General features: G+C 39.3%; 1 protein-coding gene across 10 annotated transcripts; it reads left to right on the top strand.

The window, feature by feature from the left end:
• Positions 1 to 640: 640 nt before the first annotated feature.
• Positions 641 to 21,466, top strand: ddx4 (DEAD (Asp-Glu-Ala-Asp) box polypeptide 4). 10 transcript variants are annotated; one of them, XM_084400247.1, is made up of 24 exons: positions 641 to 754; positions 1,153 to 1,222; positions 3,710 to 3,740; positions 8,087 to 8,131; positions 8,422 to 8,454; positions 9,718 to 9,765; positions 10,121 to 10,171; positions 11,044 to 11,070; positions 11,152 to 11,211; positions 11,518 to 11,541; positions 11,614 to 11,676; positions 11,889 to 11,933; positions 12,035 to 12,070; positions 12,158 to 12,208; positions 14,257 to 14,399; positions 16,076 to 16,228; positions 16,343 to 16,497; positions 17,015 to 17,144; positions 17,233 to 17,399; positions 17,782 to 17,927; positions 19,074 to 19,173; positions 19,298 to 19,568; positions 20,541 to 20,648; positions 20,891 to 21,466. In XM_084400247.1, the coding sequence occupies exons 2-24, from the start codon at positions 1,199 to 1,201 to the stop codon at positions 20,972 to 20,974; spliced, it is 1,995 nt and encodes a 664-aa protein (XP_084256373.1). In that variant the 5' UTR covers positions 641 to 754; positions 1,153 to 1,198; the 3' UTR covers positions 20,975 to 21,466. The 10 variants fall into 10 exon arrangements, with proteins under 10 accessions (XP_084256373.1, XP_084256378.1, XP_084256371.1 ...); XM_084400245.1 differs by having other exon boundaries at positions 660 to 748; positions 11,515 to 11,541; XM_084400243.1 differs by having other exon boundaries at positions 665 to 754; positions 11,515 to 11,541.
• Positions 21,467 to 22,159: the final 693 nt, after the last annotated feature.

Consider the following 22,159-nt stretch of genomic DNA (forward strand, 5'->3'; position numbering starts at 1 on the left):
ATTGCATTATTTTAATGTCATATGTGTTACTATGATGGTGTTTTGTATTTGTGTGTAGGTTTTGTATTTGGAGTCAGCTTCCTAATATTTATCTCAGCTTGTGGAAAAGCTACTTGAGATGAACTTGACTCATCTTTCTCTTTACCACCAGTGTTATTAAGCATTATATTAATGTCAGATTGTCTTGATCTGTTGTTGGAAAAACACACATTATCACTCTGCTAGTGGTAATTAGGAGTGTTTGAAGGGACGGCATTGATGTAACAGGAGGAATGTACAGTGTCTTCAGTGTTTAACAGCACTATCCTAAACCTTGTCTAACAATCTGTTATATAGATGTTAACAACACTTTTGTAATCACTTAAATAATCATTAGGTTGACTTAAGATGACCGTAAAAAAACATATAATCAATTACTATTTTAAAATGTACATTTCTTTAGTTTGTTATAGGCTAATTTGGTTAATTAAAAAAAAAAAAAAAAAAAAAAAGTTGATTCAGGACAATGAAAGAATTATGACTCAGAGTCATTTGGCTCATCGATTTAGAACAATAACTTCTAGTTGTAGAGAAACATTCAAACGAATGTGTGAATCGGTCGCCTGATTCAATCAAAAGAATCTGTTCAAACGCGCGAATCGCAGCGCGTCCTGGTTTTCCCGCCCACAAGTAGATTTGCGTCACTTCTTCCCGGTCTCTCGCGAGCGCCCTGAGCTGTCGCCAGTCGCACGTGCCATTAGGTCTTCGGGTAAATGTATGCTGTTGTAACTTTATAAACTAACGTTACACTAAAGTTATTTAGGTCTTAATTTGTATCAACGCGAATTTAAGAGAAAGTTGAGTCGTTAGAGTCAAAGTGAAGCGTTAATTGACGAGATGCTAGTTTTTTTTGTACCGCGGTTCAATTAACGTCAATCATTTTGACTATCGTGTCTATGTTTAATTATTAGCATTTAAATGAAGGTTTATTACGGCGACAACAAATTCAAACTATATTGTCTGCTGCTTTTGTTAGATATCACAGCGTTTCACAGTAGGTTGTCGTTGAAAGAGGAACTCTAATGGCCGGCTTTGAGGCCTACTCAAAATGTTAGCCTAGGTTATTGATTCGTAAAGTAGGACATGGTGTTCACTTTTTGTTTTCTGTCACAGATCTGGGAAATATTGAACCGTCTTCTCTCAGCCGAAGCTGCTCAACATGGATGACTGGGAGGAAGATCAGGTAAAGTCGACCACACTCTTCCTCACCGGGCGGAGATCAGTGGAAGGCCACGTGCTCTCCTCCGACGAGTTACTTCAGCAGTATTGCGCACGTTAGCCATTGTTCTCTTATATTTGGCATATAAAATGTATATATTGAATATATATATTGTTACTGTGTGAACTGATTGCAATTTAAGTTTTGGCAGGAGTTTCTACGTTTTACATTTACGTATTTGGCAGAACTTTTATCATAGTGATTTGCACTGCCATTTTAGATATCTGAAACTACTCTACTAGTTATTGATATCAGAAATACATCTTCAGATATCTGAAATAAAAAAGTAACATGTTGATTCTTGATATCTAAATGTATTTCAACATTTTGACTATTAACAATTAAGTTCTTGATATCAGGAATTTATATTTGTACTAGTAACTATGCAAGTATTGATATCAAAAATGATTATTTATAGTAGTAAGAATTTCTGATATGTGAAATTGTCATTTCAATTAGTTTGAAATCATGTTTTGATATCAGCAATTGAATTTGAATGGCAACCTATGGCATACCTGTCAACACTCCCGTTTTCCCTGGGAGTCTCCCGTATTTCACACCCATCTCCCGACCCCCTCCCGTTTTATTTCTCCCGTGAAACTCCCGTTATTTGTATGGCCCAAACGTCGTTGTATGAATAATCACATCAATATATTATTCCAAGGTTGTCCAGTTGCCAGATCTTGTATGAAACCCATCTTACTCGCGCAATCAACACATCATACACATTTCAACCCATTTGTGAGCTCAACCTGGCAACCTGCAACCCAGTTGTGCCGTCGATATCTGCGCAGGCAGGCTAGTAGACGCGGGAAGTTGAATAAGCGTTACTGGTAGAAATGGGAAAAGACTCAGTGTTAAGTAAATATTTAACGCAATTAACGCAGCATCCGTTTTGGCTGCATGGCGTTACATTATATGATGCGCTTTTATTCTTGCTAATGCTTTTAAACCATTCAAGCCATATCTGACTTGTTTTATAAAACTTTAAAAGCGGAAAGCGCATCACTCATTCCTGGGAATACATTTGACATCGCAGCCTGACCTTGACGGAAATAAATATCCTACGCCAAAAGTACCAGAGAAAAAGTCTCAGCTGTGCTCAGATTTGTAAACTGTACAGTTGCTTTGGTTTTTCAGTCCGTACCCGTTTCGCCCCGTGGCTCAAAAGGGACACAACAAAAATAGGGACACACGAGAAAGCCAAAATAGAACGCAAAATTTATTAACAAAATAGAACTATACAGAATAAGAAGAGGAAAATCTACGTACAAGGTAACAGTGAACAAATTCATAATCCGTGCACGCTTTCGCAATCGTCGCTTTGTAAATCGTTCTTTCGCAATAGTTGTTTGTAATATTCAGTTCCTGTGAAAAATTGTGAAATACTTTTCCAATAGGTGAAGTTACACAACAATATGCAGATTGATTACATAACAATATTTGGATGTAATATTCAGTTCCAGTGAAAATCTGTTCCAGTTAATGGGAGTATACACAGGTGATGTGTAATATTCAGTACCAGTAAACTCCACCCGCTGGACCAGTTTCTCACAATAACTGAATATCACAACATTACCTGTTCAGTTTTGCAAACTGTAGCCTACTCTCAGATTTGTGGCCTATACCTTATTTTAGTAAAAAATAAAGTACAAAGTCGGCAACACCTAAGCTCCAAAATTATCAAAAAATATTTATTATCAAGACAACTATCACATAGCGTATGTGACGTTTCGAGCACGCAGGCTCTTCATTAGACGATACCTTATTTTAGAAATCTGTTTTTCTGTATATTGATTTGTGTATTAAGATGAATACAGCTGTCTTAACTGAATTTTTCTATGATTTGGCGATGGGGTGTGTAATGTATAGATGACATGAAATCACATGTGGTTGAACTGAAACCCCCCCAGGTCTCCCTTATTTTGGTACCCAAATGTTGACAAGTATGACCTATGGTGACATTTAACTAGTAAAAACACAATTACAGATATCAAGAATTATAGTTTTTACTAGTTAAAATTCAGTTCTTGATAACAATAATTTGTATTTCTGTGAGTGATGACGTCATTGTTGATACCAAGAATGAACTTTTTTACTAGTGAAAATGTAATTCCTGATATAAAAAAATGAAGTGGAGTATAAACTTCTTCTGAAGTGAAGCAACGTATTTGTGTAAGATAAATATCCATATTTAAAACTTATCGGCTAAAATAACTAGCTTCCCGCAGACGGCCGTACGCATCGATTTACGGTTAAAGAGTAGCCCACGACTCTTAAAGCAATGTAAAAACACATGTTGTCATAACTTATTGATCATATTTTTTGCAGTCCAGTCTGAGCTATAGGGAATAACTGTACAGGTTTCCTGCTTGTGACTCACTCAAACCCAATAGAATATCATTAGCTGTGAATGATTAATGTTGTTAATGTTATTTTGTCCTTCTGCAGAGCCCTGTTGTGTCCTCCAACGCAGGATTTGGTAGGTTTTTTTTTTTTTTACATTATGTGCCCATATTGTTTCATAATGTGGCATAAATGTTTAGTATGTAAATGTTACAAGGGCATAAAGCCCCCGCCTCCACTCACTCACACCTGCTCAGAGATCCACTCAGTATCAGAATGGTAATGCGTTTTATGTATCGCTCTCTACAACGTCCGACACAACAGTAATTAAGGAGACTAGCCTTTTGCTTGACTGTTATCAAATTATAAAAAAAATTATTGTTCATGTTAACTGAAACACAAGTAAGAATCAGACATTGTCAGTCCTAGGTGTATATGACTATTATTTCAGCCAAACTGAATATCCTGGTTCTTCCTAGCTTTATAATGGCGATAAATGGTACCTGAGATTTTGAAGCCCAAAAAAAGTGCGTCCATCCATCACGAAAGTAATCCATACGGCTCCAGGGGGTTAATAAACCCCTTAAAGGGGTGGTTCAGGATTTTCGACATCGGACCTCATTTTCAAGTGAGCCTGGTTGTTATTCATCAGTGGAGACAGTTTTCCAAAAAATTCATCCAGTCCTTACTTTTGGATAGTTCGCCTATGCTAGGCTAGCGCGAGTCAACGGTGCACGCGTTAGCCTGCCATTAAAACAGTTTTACCAACTCCACAGTACACCAAAAGCAAATAAATTATAACGCCAGACTATCGATGTAAATGTCTATTGAGAGAATAATGTTAGAAATCAAACTACCCTTTCATCACATTGCATTAGTTATAATTTGTTCCCTGTATTTATAAGCAGTGTACAGCAGCGGTAGAGTTATATTTGGTTACCTAGGAAACCGAGAGAGCCACGGTCCACATAACAATCACGCAAGTGTATTTACCTGCCGCTGACAATGTGATGAAAGGGTAGTTTGATTTCTAACATTATTCTCTCAATAGACATTTACATCGATAGTCTGGCGTTATAATTTATTTGCTTTTGGTGAACTGTGGAGTGGGTAAAACTGTTTTTAATGGCAGGCTAACGCGTGCACCGTTGCCTCGCGCTAGCCTAGCACCGGCGAACTATCCAAAAGTAAGGACTGGATGAATTTTTTGGAAAACTGTCTCCACTGATAAATAACAACTAGGGATGGGAATTTTTCAAAAATATTGCATTCGAATATTCGGGTTCATAAAATTCGAATATTCGTTTATTTAAATTACGTTTAACGAAAAACACGTTATTTTTTAAGGTAATTTTTTTAAAAAGTTTTGTCACCATTTCTGAAGAAGCTTACGATTAGGCAATATACACAACAAGCTTGCAATATACACAACAATCTTACAATATATGTTAAAGTTTTCTTTTAATTGAAAACATTAAACAGTAGGCCTATGTGTAAACAAAAAAATATAAAGAACAAAAGGATATATGCTCAAGCAGCGCGAACGGAAAAAACGCCTAATAAAGCAGAGTAGCAGATGGCGCCAGTTATTGTACAGAACGTTACACATACACTCGAGTCAGCATATAATTATCGTGTTTATATTGTTTCACGTTTGTTGATAAAAACAATAATATCCACATGGAGGGGCGCCGCGAGCAATTTATGCTCGAGTGAGAACGCACTGCGCTGACAGACGTTTCAGAGAAACAAAGATAACGGTGTTCTAGGTCTAAGTTTCTAACAGCACTTTGCGTTTTCTGTTCTTAAACCTCTCTCAAAGAAAACTTAAAGGAAGAATATGTCTCAAAATCATTTTGCTATTAGATAAGTTATCATCTCGGATCACTCACACTACAGCTGCGCTTACCTGCAATCGTGATGGACAGCTGTCTTTCCTCAGTCAACTGCTGTTTGGATTTCATGTGATTTCTCATTGTGGTGATGATATAACTCCAGATTAATTAATTAATTTGATCAAAAGTAATTCCATTTTGTAAAATCATTTAGTAACCTCATTTTCGACTAGTAATTCCAAACTTCGCGAGGCAGACGACGACATTATGATCAAATACAAACAACTTGTTAAACACGCGCCACAGTGCCACCCAGTGCATTTAATTATAACTGCGAGTTAGTGCTTGGGATTCATCAGGGATTCACTGCATTTACGACCCACAAAGTATTTACGGCTTCATAAATTCGATCAAATTTGAATAGTATTTTATTTTTCGAATAATAATTACAGATCGAATATTCGAAAATTCGAATATTCGTGCACATCCCTAATAACAACCAGGCTCACTTGAAAATGAGGTCCGATGTCGAAAATCCTGAACCACTCCTTTAAGCGAAGCAATATAATATTTCATATTAAAGGACAATTCCGGTATTTAACACTTGGAGTCTATTTTGTAGTTTGTTTTGGATGAACTAGAGTGGTGGACATAGAAATTGACAATGGTTCCTGTCTCGACTTTTTGACTATTTTAGAATTGCCCATGACTGCTTCAGAGTGGCTGTCTATGGCCATGCACAAACATGCCCTTAAAACAACCCTTAACGTTCGTTTTCAAAACTGTTCAACTCACCGAGTGGTTAGTGGTGTTTGTTGATGATTAAAAACAAATATATCGGCGCAATGTATGATTTCAATCCGTTTATTTTTCTATAGTGGAACAATTTTTTCAGATACCTCACAACCGCGTATAAACTTACGCTCTTCCGCAACTTCCGTTGCTCTGCTCACGCTAGCCTTCTGAGAGACAGAACTGAGCAAAAAAAGACCTAAAAGACTACAACCAAATGTAAACAGCCCCCTTTCTGTTTCTGGAAATAAAACACGACAGAAACTGTATTTCGCTACGCTACTTGTTTTGGAACATCAACGAACACCACTAACCACTCAGTGAGTTGAACAGTTTTGAAAACGAACGTTAAGGGTTGTTTTAAGGGCATGTTTGTGCATGGCCATAGACTCCCATTCTAAAGCGGTCATGGGCAATCCTAAAATAGTCAAAAAGTCGAGACAGGAACCATTGTCAATTTCTTTGTCCACCACTCTTGTTCATCCAAAACAAACTACAAAATAGACTCCAAGTGTTAAATACCGGAACTGTCCTTTAAAGGGATAGTTCAGCCAAAAATGATATTTAACCCATGATTTACTCACCCTCAAGCCGTTCGAGATGTATATGTCAATCTTTTTTCAGTCGAACACATTTTCAGTTTTTTTTAGAAAATGTCTTAGATCTTTCAGTGGTTATAATGTGAAGCTATGGGGTCCACCTCGTTCAAGTCCCAAAATGTGCATGCATCCTTCACAAGAGTAATCCATCCGGCTCCAGGGGGATAAACGAAGGCCTTCCGAGGGTAATCCGTGCGCTTTTGTCGCAAAAATATACATATTTAAAACTTTATAAACGAAAATAACTGGCTTCCGGTCGCGGTCGACGCGCGTTCACGGAGATGGATGCTGGCGTAGGACGTAGCGTAGGAAGCGTCGTGACGTAGAACGAACGTAGAGTTTTGTTTTGCTCTGCTCTCTGGCTGCGCTGTCACGTTCGTTCTACGTCACGACGCTTCCTACGCTATGTCCTACGTCATATGCCAGCATCCATCTCCGTGAGCGCGCGTCGACCGCTACCGGAAGCCAGTTATTTTCGTTTATAAAGTAGCTTCACATTATAACCACTGAAAGATCTAAGACATTTTCTAAAATAACTGAAAATGTTCATCTGAAAAATGATTGACATATGCATCTCGAACAGCTTGAGGGTGAGTAAATCATGGGTTAAATATCATTTTTGGCCGAACTATCCTTTTAAAGTCATATTTATAACTTTATAAACTATAATCAGTGGCTTCCGGTAATGGCCGTAAGCAAGTCGCGTTCTGGCGGAGAGTGACCTCTGACCTGTGATGAAACACCCCACGAGCAGAAATATTTTCTAAACAGTATTTATACAGTGCATTAAAAAAATTTCAGAAAAAAATTCTCCCTATTTTCCAAATGCATGTAATGGATCTTATTGTGAAAGATTAATCCGTACATGTATGCTTCAGGGTTTTTTTCTTACTTGTAATTTTGAATCAGTGTTATAACTTCAGACATCTCTCTGGTGACGTTTGCACGACTTGTTCAACCCTTTAGTTCGGGTTAAAGCTCGCATTCGTCTGATTCCATTTGGGAGTGCAATGGCTCAATCCCAAAATCCAATAAACAACTGATGCATAGAACCAAGAGGACACCCAAATTTTTTTTTTTTTTTTTTCGATAATGTTATAATGAGCTCAATTAAATGCTTTTTAAAAACTTAAGCTCTAAAACTTGCAGGATGTTTTAATGGTGCAAACACCTTATGTCAAAAGATCAAGCCAAATTTGATTTGTCCTTTAAATGTCCGCTTAAATGTCAAATGTTTTGCGCCTCTTCACTTACAGGTCTGGGATCCAGTAGTGATGGAGGATTCAAGAGCTTCTGTACAGGTTGACTATCTCATGAGCCTCATTTTGTACATAAAATCATTTGTATTAATACTCAAGTGTAAATTTTCGTGTGCATGTACGGCGTGCAGGAGTCATTGCTGTCAGTCAGTGATTGACAGAAGTCAAGCTTTAGCATAGCTTTGAGTTTTCACAGCTGTAGACTAGAACCATGGATGGCAACTTTTTTTATATGCTCGTTAACCACGTTCTGTACACACAAACCACAGCAGCTTAATCACTCAGAGCAGTGGCAGCCATGTTTGTGTTCACAAGATGCTTTTTATTTGTAGGAAGTGCAGGAAATGAGAAGACAAACAATGCAGGTTTGTTTTCCCTCTAAGGCTGTATGTGTGAATCCGCTCTTCAATCTTGAAGAGTTTCTGTTGCTGGACTCCAGACCACAACCTAAATGCGACACGTGTGCTACAATTTTAAGAATCTAGTCAACAGTCGGGAAAAGTCTTAATACGATCATCTCTAAGTGCACGTTTCCTGCAGGCAGTGTGAGCCGTGGTGTCCAATTCATGATTGAGACCAACGCGTTACTGATAAGATCAAAACCAGGCAGCCAGACAGAGCTTGCAGTGGGCAAGCGTCCTACATTATTAATCTGAGAAATTAAAGCACTTATTTTTCCCATATTCATAACGTATGCTGCAATTAATAATTTATTAATGGTAATAGTAAATTATTAAATATTCAAATCAAAGATTTGTTGTTTGAGATCTAATTCTGAAATCATCACAAACAAGCAGAAATATTTCCAAAACAGTATTTAATTATACAGTGCATACAACATGCTCAGAAACTTCACCCTATTTTCCAATTGCATGTACTGGATCTTATTGTGAAAGATCATCCGTACATGTATGCTTCAGGTTTTATTTTTTCTTACCTTGTAATTTTTAATCAATGCTTTAACTTTAGACTTCTCTCTGGTGACGTTTTGCAAGACTTGTTCAATCCTTTGGTTCGGGTTAAACCCGCCCATGCCGGCTCGTGCTCATCTGCTTCCATTTGGGAGTGCAACGTCCTACATTTATTTCAGTAATTTTATACTTGAATGCACATCAAAATACGGAAGAAATGTTGCTACATCTGTTTTAAATGCTCTACATCTGAGAGTATCACACAAAAGATCTAAATCTGGATGTGCTAACCTTGTTGCATCATAGCCGAAAAGTCTTGAAGCTGCTTTGGCAGTGATTACAGCGTCGACTGCGCACTGAGTTAAGGGTCTGAATATTTTTATCAGTGGTGTTTTAGTGAAAAAGCAACAAAAAAAAAGTTTGAATACTTTCTGAATGCACTGTAGATGCAAATACAATCAGTATAGATCTAAACTACACTAAACTGTTCTAAACAACCATATTGACCAATCAACTGGACCTTTTGGATCCCATTTCCTTTTACCATTTTTTTTGGTCTGGAGCCCTGTGTTTTTACAAACATATTAGAAGCAATAACTTGTGTAAGCAATTCTCATTATTAGGGATATTTAAAATCCCATATCAGATGCTATTATGATCTGGATCCGGATCCAGATCAGAGCCTGTTCTAACGTGAGCCATTATGTTTGTTTGTAGATAGTGACTCGTGGAGGTCGCCTGCTGGTGACGGATTCAGAGGCAGAGGTGAGGATCTGAACTAAGTAATGATAAAGCGTTTGAGCAACAGCTTATGCAGTTTCTCAACCCTGTTCCTTTTCCAACCCAGTGCTCCCAAGCACTGCACATGTTTAACGTTTCCTAGTTTAATAATTATTATACATTTGACTGTCCAGGAGCCCTGGTTTAGGGATGTGCTAAACTACATCTTTTAAAATACCTGACCATTTTTTAAAGAACTATAGATTCAGTTACATTTACTGAGTTTAAATCTAGAGTTGTCTGTGCTTGCGTAGTGTGACCGCTGTAACCACTGCTGTAACCACTGCTGTAACCACTGCTGTAACCACTGCTGTAACCACTGCTTATCTGGTGTTTTTAGGAGGCAGGGGAGGATCCCGAGGAGGGAGAGGAGGCTTCAGGAATAAATCAGGTGATATTACACATCATCGCTGATCCCCCTCAACAGAAATCTAGTATTAATGCTGTCAATCAATTTTGGGTTGTTACACTAAAAGAGGAACACAAGCACATCGGTTAAAACAGCTGTTGTGAAAAATTACTTCATTACTTGAAGTACCTCCTTCATTGTGATGTAGATTTTTATTTTTTTCTGCATTCTTGATACATCTTAAAAATTTTACAGGGGGAAGTTGTTTTACTTTAACAGACATCATGAATGCGAGACCATATCTTGGGGAAATTTCAAATGCCGTTTTTGTGCACCCAATGTGGGAAGGGGCGCCACACAAAGGTTCATTTCAAATGAAAGTGGGCAACGAAACCTCTGTACGAATTGCCCTCCCACAAGGCTGTTAGCTAAGGCTACATGCGATGAACACTTCACTGGAGTAATACAGTAATTACCCATTCATGATCTCATGACTCAGGGTGGGGATCCCTAGAGGTGATGATACACAGGCCAACTTTTAGAGCAATGTTGCGGAGCGATTGTTGCCTGGACACTTTCCCATTGAGAGTGGGCAACACATTTCTATCTGGATAATTTAGATCGGTCGTGGGCCCTGCGTCTCACCTGGTTCCCCATTGACGGCAACATTGCCCAGTTACATTGCTCAGAAAGTTGTCAAGTGTATCATCACCTTCAGGGGGTGTGTGTGTGTGTCTACCATAATATTGCAATTGTTGTTTTTCAAGAGAAGCACTTTTCTTGACAGAAAGCAGCCTCGCTGAATAAGTTGTTTCTGGTGGCTTGAGTATCTACAGACACTTGGAGGCTATATTTAAAGCTGTGTGTAAAAATGTGAGAATTTATCCATAAAATGCTCTTGCTTTGTTTTTCAGAAATTGATGAAAATGGCAACGACGAGGGTAATATTTCTCTTTCAAATAACAAGACATGTTTAATGACTCCTGTTTTGTTGTTTCATGGAGCCCATCTGTGTGTTGCAGGTTGGAAAGGAGGTGAAAGCCGAGGAAGAGGCCGCGGTGGTTTCCGTGGTGGATCTCGAGGTAATTGTAATTTATGTGAGAAAATGGCAAAAAGATGACTTGAAATATGCACAGCTGTGCAGGAAGTTGGTTGTCTGGGGCAATGGTGAACTAAATAGTTTAGTGCTCATTATACACAGTTGACAACAAAACACTTACTTTGACCAATCACAGTTGAGTTGTGTAATGCGCAAGTTCATTAATGTCTAATTCTTAAGGTGGTAATGAAGAGGCTTTGGGAAAGGTGATATTTTAATATTCATTTGTGAATGAAAACAGGAACAAATGTATTAGAATTTTTACATGATGCTCTTTATCTTCCAGGAGGTGATGAAAATGGCAACGACGAAGGTAATATTTCTTTCTTTTGAATAACAGACATGTTGTTATGACTGTTTCCTGGAGCCCATCTGTGTGTTGCAGGTTGGAAAGGAGGTGAAGGCCGAGGAAGAGGCCGCGGTGGTTTCCGTGGTGGATTTCGTGATGGTTAGTTTTTGGAAGAAATTAATTTAAATTGTGGTTATGAGAGATGGCAGGAGAAAGACATGAAACTAGCACAGCTATGCTGGAAGTTGATTGCCTGGGGCAATGGTAAATTATACAGTTGGCTAGTATACATGTATATGACCTTAGCTGCCTTTGACCAGTCACAATCGAATAGTGTAATTTAATTTTAATATTTGTCTCTTGCTCTTAAGGAGGTGGTGATGAAGAGACGGGGAAAAGAGGCTTTGGGAGAGGAGGTGATGTTAAATTCATCTGTTTTTAAGTGGCGCTTGAGTGATTTTTATCAAGTGGTTCTTCTGTGTTTTAACTGAATTATTTCTTCAATGCCTCGGTTCAGGTTTCAGAGGCCAGAATGAGGAAGTGTTCTCCAAGGGTAATTTACTGCATTGATAGGAACTGGTTATGTGTTAGACTGCTGCTTCAACTTATTGGTTTTCTTGCTCTTTCTCTGATTGTCCAGTCTCAACATCAACATCAGACAACACAGATCAAGAAGCTGGTGAAAATGCAGGTGGGTCATATTTACCTTCAGTGCAAGACAAAGCTTTTCTTTCGCTGTATGGAATTGGACTTTTTCCAAATATGGATAAGTATGGGGAAAAAAAATAAGATTTGGGTTTTCTTAAAGGAGTCATAATGTTGTTACCTTGGATACCCAAATGCTCTATTATAGTATTTTAGGCACTTCTAAAAAAGAAAAGTGGAAAAAAAATCAACACAGAGCCCCTCAGACCCTTATTTCTAAAGGCATTATTGTCTCGCGAGATCTGATGCGATGTTTTGGCTGTCGTGGACGGTCATTATAATAATGCAAATGAGGGGCGTGTTGATTGGTTGCAGGAATGTATTTTACTACTTCCAAGCGGTACAAAAACATAGACAAAATACTGCAATAGCTCAATAAATGTGACGGTACTTATTGTTAGTGAAATTGTAATCACAACCAAAGAAAAAATACACCATTGCCAGATACATTCTTACAGAAGCCCCACTAACTGAAAGCTATTTTCAAACTGCATGTTTTGCATGAGTTTGGCTAATAATGTTTAGTGGTATATTGTTTTCATACTTGCATTTAAACAGTTTTAGCCACTGAGCATGGACTCCTGTACCGTCACTACTGTAGCTGCTAGTGTAAAACAAAGTCGAAAGATGTGGCTAGCATTCGTAGAGTCCATTCCCCGTGTTTACCTCGAAGGTAACGTTACATACAATAGCCACATTAGCAGTTAGCTGCTATTTGTTAACCACAGTAGAGCAATAAAAACACAGTCTTACCTTTTCAATTTCTGGCAAGTCCCTGATGGTTGGGATGGCACCTTTTCCCAAACGGAGCTTCGAGGCCAAGTTCGCCTGATACTGCCCCACATTTGTAAAAGATTCCGGTGTAAAATGTTTAGCACACACACCTAACGATACGCCACTTGAAAGAGTTGTTTGGGACAGCGTCATTAAAAATGAATTTCATCCACTGTTCCCTGATAGTTTCGTCCGTTTTTGGTAGATAAAACACATTTGCATGTTTATGGCAGTCACCCACAGAGCATCTCAGGTGTGCACTCGGTTTCTCCATCTTTCTCGAGTCGACTAAACTGAATCTGAGGGGGAGAGGGGCGGGCTTCCCGCAGCATAGGTTTGCGGTGTCCATATTTGGTATATTCTCCCCCGTCTTGACGTCAAGAAGGGGAAGAAATCAAAATCTCGTTTTTTCGTGCGCGTGCACGTGGCCTATTTTACAAACCCTGAGGTAAACAAACGCTTCACTTTTAAATATCGGCTTCCCGGCCAGTGTATAATCATTATGCAATCATAACATACATTGATTCTCGTGGAAAAGTGAAATTTCTACATTATGACTCCTTTAAAATACATTTGATGCAACGAGAGTTTTTCATGGTGCAGCCAAAAGTTTTATAGACCGTTTAAAGGAACACGCCGACTTTTTGGGACTTTAGCTTATTCACCGTATCCCCCAGAGTTAGATAAGTTCATACATACATTACTCTGTCTGACGCACCCACCGCTAGCCTAGCTTAGCACAAAGACTGGAGGTAAACGGCTCCAGCTAGCATACTGCTCCCAATAAGTGACAAAATAACACCAAGATTTTCCTATTTACATGTTGTGATTTGTATAGTCACAGCGTGTACAAATAACAAGGTCACATGAGACACAGCCATCTTCTAACCGTATACATACTGGGAACTATATTCTCAGAAGGCGAAGCACTGCTACTTGGGTGGAGTGATTTGCGCCTGAGAAGCCCCGTGGTGAGGAGCAGAGAGTTCGCTCAGAGTTGGAGTAAATCACTCCGCAGATTTGATTTGAACTACAGTACCTAGCTACAATATTCCTGCAATTATTTGGCAGCATAATAGCATGCATAGTCTGAATGCAACATGTTAACATGAATTTTAAAACCATTTATCAGATGTCAAAATGTGGTCTGACAAATAGTATGGAAATCTTGAAATGGACTGTGTGTAGGATCTCTGAAGTCATTGCTGGAGCCTCGTTTCATATCCAAAATGAGTAAGACCCCGTTTGTCTGTCTTGTAGGACCCAAGGTTGTCTATGTGCCGCCCCCTCCTCCAGAAGATGAGGGCTCCATATTTTCACAATTTGCCACAGGCATTAATTTTGATAAATATGACGATATTCCCGTGGAAGTGAGCGGCAGCAATCCTCCAAAAGCCATTATGGTAAGTTATATAGACATGTTTTGCAGTCCATTTTAAAGTCGGCATGAAATCAAAATGGACCCTATTTACTTTATTAGTGCATATTACTAGTCTTGTGGTGAACAATTAATCCGTGCAAGTTAAAACACAGAAAAAATTTTTTGGCTTCGTAATCTTTAATCAAAATCTGAAAATGCCCCTCCCCTCTGCATTGGAGGACCTTCCCTGATGACGTAGGTTTGACGGCTTGGGTTGAGAAACGCTTAACCACTCCCCTCAAACCGTTAGTCTGTAATGAGCGAGAGATGGAGAGGAGGAGCGCTAGAGTAAAACCCTGCCCTCTGTTCAATATTCCTTTTCACTGGGAAATACGTCACAGCACTGGAGAAAAGTCGTTTGCAACTTCCGGTTCACGCAGACTTTAACTAGGGCTGCACGATTTGGGGTAAATGTCATATTGCGATAATTGAGGTCAATATTGTGATATGCGATATAATAAACAAATGGTTTCATGAGTCAACTTGCTTGGTTCTCAAGGAAAATAAATGCACAACAGATGCTGCATTAATTGCATTAACAGCGCTAATTTGTTTAATATAAAATTGCAGCATTTTGCGTCATATAATCGCGTAGGCTTGACATCGCGATTGCGATATGATTAATCGAGCAGCACTAATTTTAACAAAAAAAAAAAAGATTGGATCAGTGCAGTGTGGGCGTGGGATTGAATTTGTGCTCAAATGTACACTTCAGGTTCTCGGCAGAAGGTTTAGGTCATTAGGGCAGTTTTCATCTGCTGTTTATGAACAATTATTTCAACAATTTAATTTACTATATTTAATCATAATTTCATTAACTATCCACCTTTTCCTGGCAAGCCTACTGCGTTTTGAATTATGGGTGACGCTTCTGGTTTGGGGAACTTCCATTCGAAAAAATAAAAGCTTGCACTACAAATATTTCTCATCCGTCAGTTTGACTGAATAAGCTGTACATATTCCTTCATGTTATTTCAGACATCATGAGGATAATGTAACGCTTGGCTCTTGCCATATTCATGTTAAACCATGTCATTAAAATACCCTTTTCAGTCACTGCTTTCTCTTCCTCCTGACTTTCTTTTTCTTCCCCTTGTATTCGCTTTAACAGTGTGAAAGACATGTTATCTGCATTTGTGGTCTGTTGTTTTCTCCTGATTTGTTTGATATATCCCTTTAACAATGTGCACATTTTATAGGATTGTGTTTTTTACAGCAGTTTGCAATCAATAAATATTACACATTTATGACAAATGATTGCTTGTAAACAACCGTTAATGAATTGACAGTGGTTACTTTGTTGTTTATTGTAATGCTGTCGGTAGTTGTAAAAGTAAATTTTCATTTGTTGATCAATTATAATGATTGTTACAGCATTTAAATTCTAAATGATTTCTAAGGATCTGCTATACCGCACCCTTTGATCTACTAGAAAGGCTTACTCTTGAAAAGTGTCTTAACCTGAAACGCCACTAGATGGAGCCTGCATGTTAATGAATGATGTGACAACTGGGTAGATCAGATTTTACAAGACACTGAAAGAAAGACTCTTCGTTGTGTATAGAATTGTCCACAAGAGCTGTTTTGTGTACATAGCATGTTCAAAAGCTATGAAAATAGGCCAAAATATCTCTAAGTGTCTCACTCTCTCTCACTCAGACCTTTGACGAAGCAGGACTTTGTGAATCACTGAACAAGAATGTAAAGAAGTCTGGATATGTAAAGCCTACTCCTGTCCAGAAGTATGGAATCCCCATCATCTCTGCTGGGCGGGATCTAATGGCTTGTGCCCAGACCGGATCAGGAAAAACGGCAAGAACCACTCTCTTGCATGCTGTTCTTATTTAATGATGATCTTTCCTGTCAGTGTGTTAGATCACATGTTTAAGGACACTGCCTGACTGCGGTCTCTGTGTGGTCCCCCAGGCGGCGTTCCTGCTGCCCATCCTGCAGCAGTTCATGACTGATGGAGTGGCGGCCAGCAGGTTCAGCGAGGTGCAGGAGCCCGAGGCCATAATCGTGGCTCCCACCAGAGAGCTCATCAACCAGATCTATCTGGAGGCCAGGAAGTTCGCATTTGGGTACGCTTTACCATTATCAGCCATATAAATTGTTTTTTTTGTTCATTTATAGTAGGGCTATAGAGTTTTAGTTTTTTTTTTATCAATCTGTTTTCTCAATTCCCCCCCCCACAATTTATCTATTGATGATTTTCTGAATAGTTGCATAAAAGTAATTTACTATTAATTAATAACCGTAACTAATCTATGTTTGAACTTTTACCTAATATTATTTATCAGAAAAGATGAGGTTTATGGAGTGCAGGCCTAATTAGGAAAGTTGGAGATGTGGACATGAATGCCTGTAAAATAACTGGGAAACAATACTAGCTGACTACTACAGTACAGTTTGCACAGTGAGGCTGAGTATACAACATACAGATTTCATGAGCTGATTCGGTTTTACAAGTGCCTGTTAGCATAGTCCACACTTGGGCTCGCATGAAGTCCCTCATTCATTCTATATTGCTTGTAGTCCCCAAGCTGAAAGTTGTACAGAAATGTAATATCCTTAAACAATTGTTCTTGAATCTCGTAGGACCTGTGTGCGTCCTGTGGTGGTGTATGGCGGGATAAATACTGGATACACTATTCGAGAGGTGTTGAAGGGCTGCAATGTTTTGTGTGGGACCCCTGGAAGATTGCTGGACATCATTGGGCGTGGAAAGGTACTTTTCTCTCTCTCTATTATACCATGCATTTTAATAACTGACTAAATATTGTCATTTTTATGAGTGTTTGACTTGTTCCCGTCAGGTTGGCCTGAGTAAGCTACGGTATTTGGTTCTGGATGAAGCAGACCGGATGCTGGACATGGGCTTCGAGCCAGACATGCGAAAGCTAGTGGGATCTCCAGGAATGCCTCCAAAAGAGGAACGGCAAACCCTCATGTTCAGTGCCACCTTCCCTGAAGAAATTCAAAGGTCTGACTCTGACACACTTTAAAATAGTTATTCTTCCAGAGCCTGATTTTTCCAGACCTGTATAGCTTTCCTCCATGGAACATAAAAACATGCTTTAATCAGGGGTTCTCAGACCTCAAGGGCCAGAGTTCAGCTCCAACCTTGATCAAACACAGATGAACAAGCTAATCAAGGTATTCAGGATAACTAGAAAGATAGAGGCAGGGGAGATTGATCAAGGTTGGAGCTGAGCTCTGCCGGAAAGTTTACCTCGAGGGTTGAGAAACCCTGGTTTTCTATGTTAGCTAGGGTTCAAACTAGTGCCAAATGCACTTTTACTGTTCTGTAAAATAAAATGATGCTAATAGTGGCTTCAGCAGGACTGATGTATGTATCATGACAGGTTGGCATCAGAGTTTTTGAAAGTGGACTACCTCTTCCTCGCTGTGGGTGTGGTGGGCGGAGCCTGCAGTGATGTGGAGCAGACCGTCGTTCAGGTGGACCAGTTCTCCAAGAGGGAGCAGCTGCTGGAGCTGCTCAAAACTACAGGTGTGTGTGTTCACATGCATGCGTGTGGGATTGTAATTGACCTTGAGGACTTCTCCATCCAGCGTTTTCAAACAGTGTTCGGTTACAGCACCGCCGTCTCCAAGGCTGCATTTACACTGCGTAAATTCTCAAATTTGTCAACGTGCTTAAGATAAAATTCTATCCAATATCTTTATACACTCATTGTCCTCTTGCACTAGAATGATTCCATTGGTGATCGCTAGGGATGCGAACAATTAATCGATCGATTAATTGTCATTAATTTAATCGATAAACTTGGCGATCGTCGATTAAGCTATCATTTTAAATTGAATCCCAAAACTGATGTTGAATCGACATTAATAGGGGCGTCGCACCGGAGGAACCCTTTCATAGTTCCTAGAAATATTGGTGGAAGTACCAGTTTTTTGGCGTGTTCGTGTTCGCTCCGCAGGAACTAGGAACGATTTTAATTCTAGGAACTTCTTTTGGAGGAACTAATTTACTCCTTCAGAGTCGGTCTGAACCAGCGCTATAGGAGCTACAGTGACATTAGTGACGCTGATGCTGAACACCAGCACCCGCCATTTTTTTAAATAGGCTGTGTAAACACAATTATAGCCTATATATTTACTCCAGAAACTAACTCTACGAACATGGAAAACAGTGATAGATGAACTTCTTAATCTTCACGCTGAGGAGAAAATCCAACGCAACTTTGAGGAGACCAAGAGAAACATGATTATGTATTTCTGCTCAGAAACACTGAACATCGACCACACAGCATCTAATAACTCTTCAGTACTGTCTACTTTCTATGTATAACCATTCTATATAATAACGTGTTAGACAGATCGTAAACTAATGAACACGGAGAATGTGAGCTCAGGCTCTGGCGTTCTCAGCGCCGTCAAAATAAAGGTCACAACAAGCGTGTCTTGCGTCACTTCAGAGTTCCTACTGGCGGTGCGACCAGGAAAATGTTCCTAAGGGAACCATTCGTTCTCGGAGAACCACCCTGGTGTCTTGTTCCTATAACTGAGTTCCTACGACTACCCGGTGCGAAAGCCCCTAATAACATCAGATGTGTGTTTATGCATAAAATCTGGGTATCATTTTCATTGTCAAGACATTATACATTTTATGCCATTTTGTTTGCAATTACAGGGACTGAACGCACAATGGTCTTTGTTGAAACCAAAAGAAGTGCTGATTTCATAGCAACTTTTCTCTGTCAGGAGAAGATCAATACCACAAGCATCCACGGGTACCGTTTCTGAATCAGTGTTGAAAAGTAGCTTTGTAACCTCTGACCTGCTATTCTTTATGGTAATCATTGATGCATGGTATTACGATTCGCTGCTAATCGAGCACTTTTCTTCTCTGATCAGTGACCGGGAGCAGCGAGAGCGAGAGAAGGCTCTCAGTGATTTCCGCACGGGCCAGTGTCCGGTGCTGGTGGCCACGTCTGTCGCTGCCAGAGGCCTGGACATTGAGCATGTGCAGCATGTGGTGAATTTCGACCTGCCCAGCAGCATCGACGAGTATGTCCATCGCATTGGAAGAACCGGCCGCTGTGGGAACACTGGTCGGGCCGTGTCCTTCTTTAACCCAGAGTCAGACACTCCAGTAGCTCGCTCTCTGGTCAAAGTCCTCTCAGGGGTTTGTACTTCTCACACTACATCACACACTACATCACACACTAACAGCAGTGGTTTCACTGCAGGGGGGGCCAACCTTCCCAAAACTTTATATCACGATCTGTATCGCGATCTTCCCAGTTCTGACGTACTATCAAGAATATTCCAGACTGGATCAAGCCCATGGAATATTTGCACAATTATTGCATTAAACAATCAGTTGTCAAAATAGTCCTTAAACCTGGAGTTAAACTTTAAATGCTGCATAGGAACTGAACACAACTGACTGTCTTAATGTAAATGCTCACCTAGATGGACATTTTGACTTTTTTGTATATATTTGACTGAGCAGGTTTAACAAATGAAATGTATATATTTTACATTTCTCACCTAAATGTCTCATTCATTTATATTAGTGTTTTTTACAATGGGGTAATTTTGTTGCTCTAGAGTTTACACAACCCAGGGAAGCTTGATCTCAATCTGTGAATTAAATTTAAAAAGTAACTAAACTAAAGATACAAATGAAATGAAGTTTTTTGGGTAGGTCTAGCACTAGTATTACAACAGAAACGGAGTACAGTAATCAAATGTAAAATAACACTGATTAGTCCTGTATAAATTAAATATAGAGGCTGTTAATCCTGATGCACTTGCATATTGTTTCCCTTTATCTGGTTTGATTGTTTCTGTTCTCCTAATTAAGTTGCTTTGGACAAGAGTCTGCGAAATGTGACCCTGGACCACAAAACCAGTCATGAGTCGCACGGGTATATTTGTGGCAATGGACAAGACGTTGTATGGGTTGAAATTATCGTTTTTTTTTCCTTTTATGCCAAAAATCATTAGGATATGAAGATCATGATCCATGAAGATATTTTGTACATTTCCTACATTAAATATATCCAGTGTATTTTTGTGAGTGGATGCGGCAAAAGGGTCACAAATGATAGTGTAAATACCACAGTAACGTCCATAAACCTCCATCTCGCAGGCTCAACAGACCGTTCCCAAATGGCTGGAGGAAATCGCTTTCAGTGCTCATGGGACAACCGGCTTCAACCCACGGGGAAGAACGTTTGCGTCTACAGACACGCGGAAGGTACGCCACACACACACACACACACACACACACACACACACACACACACACACACACACACACACACACACACACACACACACACACACACACACTATCCTGAGCTTTTTATTATTAATGCCAATAAAAAACCGAACATAAAACTTTAATGAAAAAAATCTAAAGGTTGAAACAAGTTTATTGTCCCTGTCCTGAGCTTCTGCTGATGTGTGTGTGTGAATGGCTTCTGTTTTGGTGTGTAGGGAGGATCCTTCAAGACCGATGAGCCGGCGCCGGCAGCTTCAAACCCAGCGTCCGCCGCAGCCGATGACGAGGAATGGGAATAACTGCTCCTTCACCTTGTGTTCTTGTGTAGATTAACTTTATTTGAGTTTATTCATTTCTCCGACACGTTTAAGTTGAGTGATTAAGGTAGCCTTACAGTAGAGCTGTTGCATTTATAAAGTCACATTCTAGAAGCTGTAGGTTTGATCTCAAGGACAGAATACTAATCAAGACATGATGCCTTTTAGCTGTTTGGATTGATTGATTTTGTTTGTATCACTTGTTTTGACTGGAGCACAACTGGATTAGTGGATTTGTTTTAAGTTGTCACATTTTAACACTTTGCTAAGAGAGTATTGAGTTTTGTAAGTCTTTACCTGAAGCTCATTCCTACAGTTGAATCTTATCAATCAGTTCTGTTGTTAAATGTGACAGTTTGCAGGTTGTTTTTCTTGACGTTTTCGTCTTAAAGCCAAAGTATACAGCAAGTAAAGAAACTTGTTTTGCCAATGTACCTTGCCAGATACAGGTAAATAAAGTGATTGTTTACCGCACATCTTTGTTTCAAAGTCTGATTCCTCAGTTCATGTCTTCTGAAATCTCAAGGGTCACTTTAAAATATTGCTCCAGTTTTCTGTTATAAATCTTTAAACAAAAGCTGCTCTGCGTTGACGAGAGGAGAATGTGTGGTATGATTGTAAGCTAGGCTACTGTGAGGTTTTCACCATAATAGATTATACCAGTGTTCACGTCTGCATTTCTCACACAGTAACCCTGAACCACAGCATCTGGTTAGTAGTGGCCGGTATTGGTTCACTACATGATGTATGCATTAAGAACTGAATAAACAGTCCTGCTTCTCTGGTCTGATTGGCTGAGTTGTGTCCTTGAATAAGAGGCAGGAGTAATGAATGCTCAAAGGCTTTAGAAACACCATGTATTATCTTTTTTTTCCTACATTTATTATTCTCCAGTGCATGGAAGTGAAGTCTTAAAAGACTGGCACAAATCATAACTACCTATCCATAACTTACTGAATATACAATGAGTCTGAGGCTACTGTTTTAAGCTGGAGTGTATTCTGGTCTCATCAGAGAAACGAACACTACGGCCCTTCAGGATTTTAAATATACATTTCTAATCAATTTATACCAATAAAATATGAGTTTGGCATAACTAGAAAAACTTATTTTTATAAAATACCCCTGGAATTATATGATGTTGATGTGAATTAAAATAAGAAATAT

Source organism: Rutilus rutilus (assembly GCF_951802725.1).
Source record: "Rutilus rutilus genome assembly, chromosome: 25".
Lineage (NCBI taxonomy): Eukaryota > Metazoa > Chordata > Actinopteri > Cypriniformes > Leuciscidae > Rutilus > Rutilus rutilus.

Coding starts and splice junctions, on each gene's coding strand:
- ddx4 (XM_084400245.1), top strand. CDS start 1,199: ATGGATGACTGGGAGGAAGATCAG. Junction 11,542..11,613: donor TGAAAATGGCAACGACGAAG/GTAATATTTCTT, acceptor TGTGTGTTGCAG/GTTGGAAAGGAGGTGAAGGC. Junction 12,209..14,256: donor AGAAGCTGGTGAAAATGCAG/GTGGGTCATATT, acceptor TCTGTCTTGTAG/GACCCAAGGTTGTCTATGTG.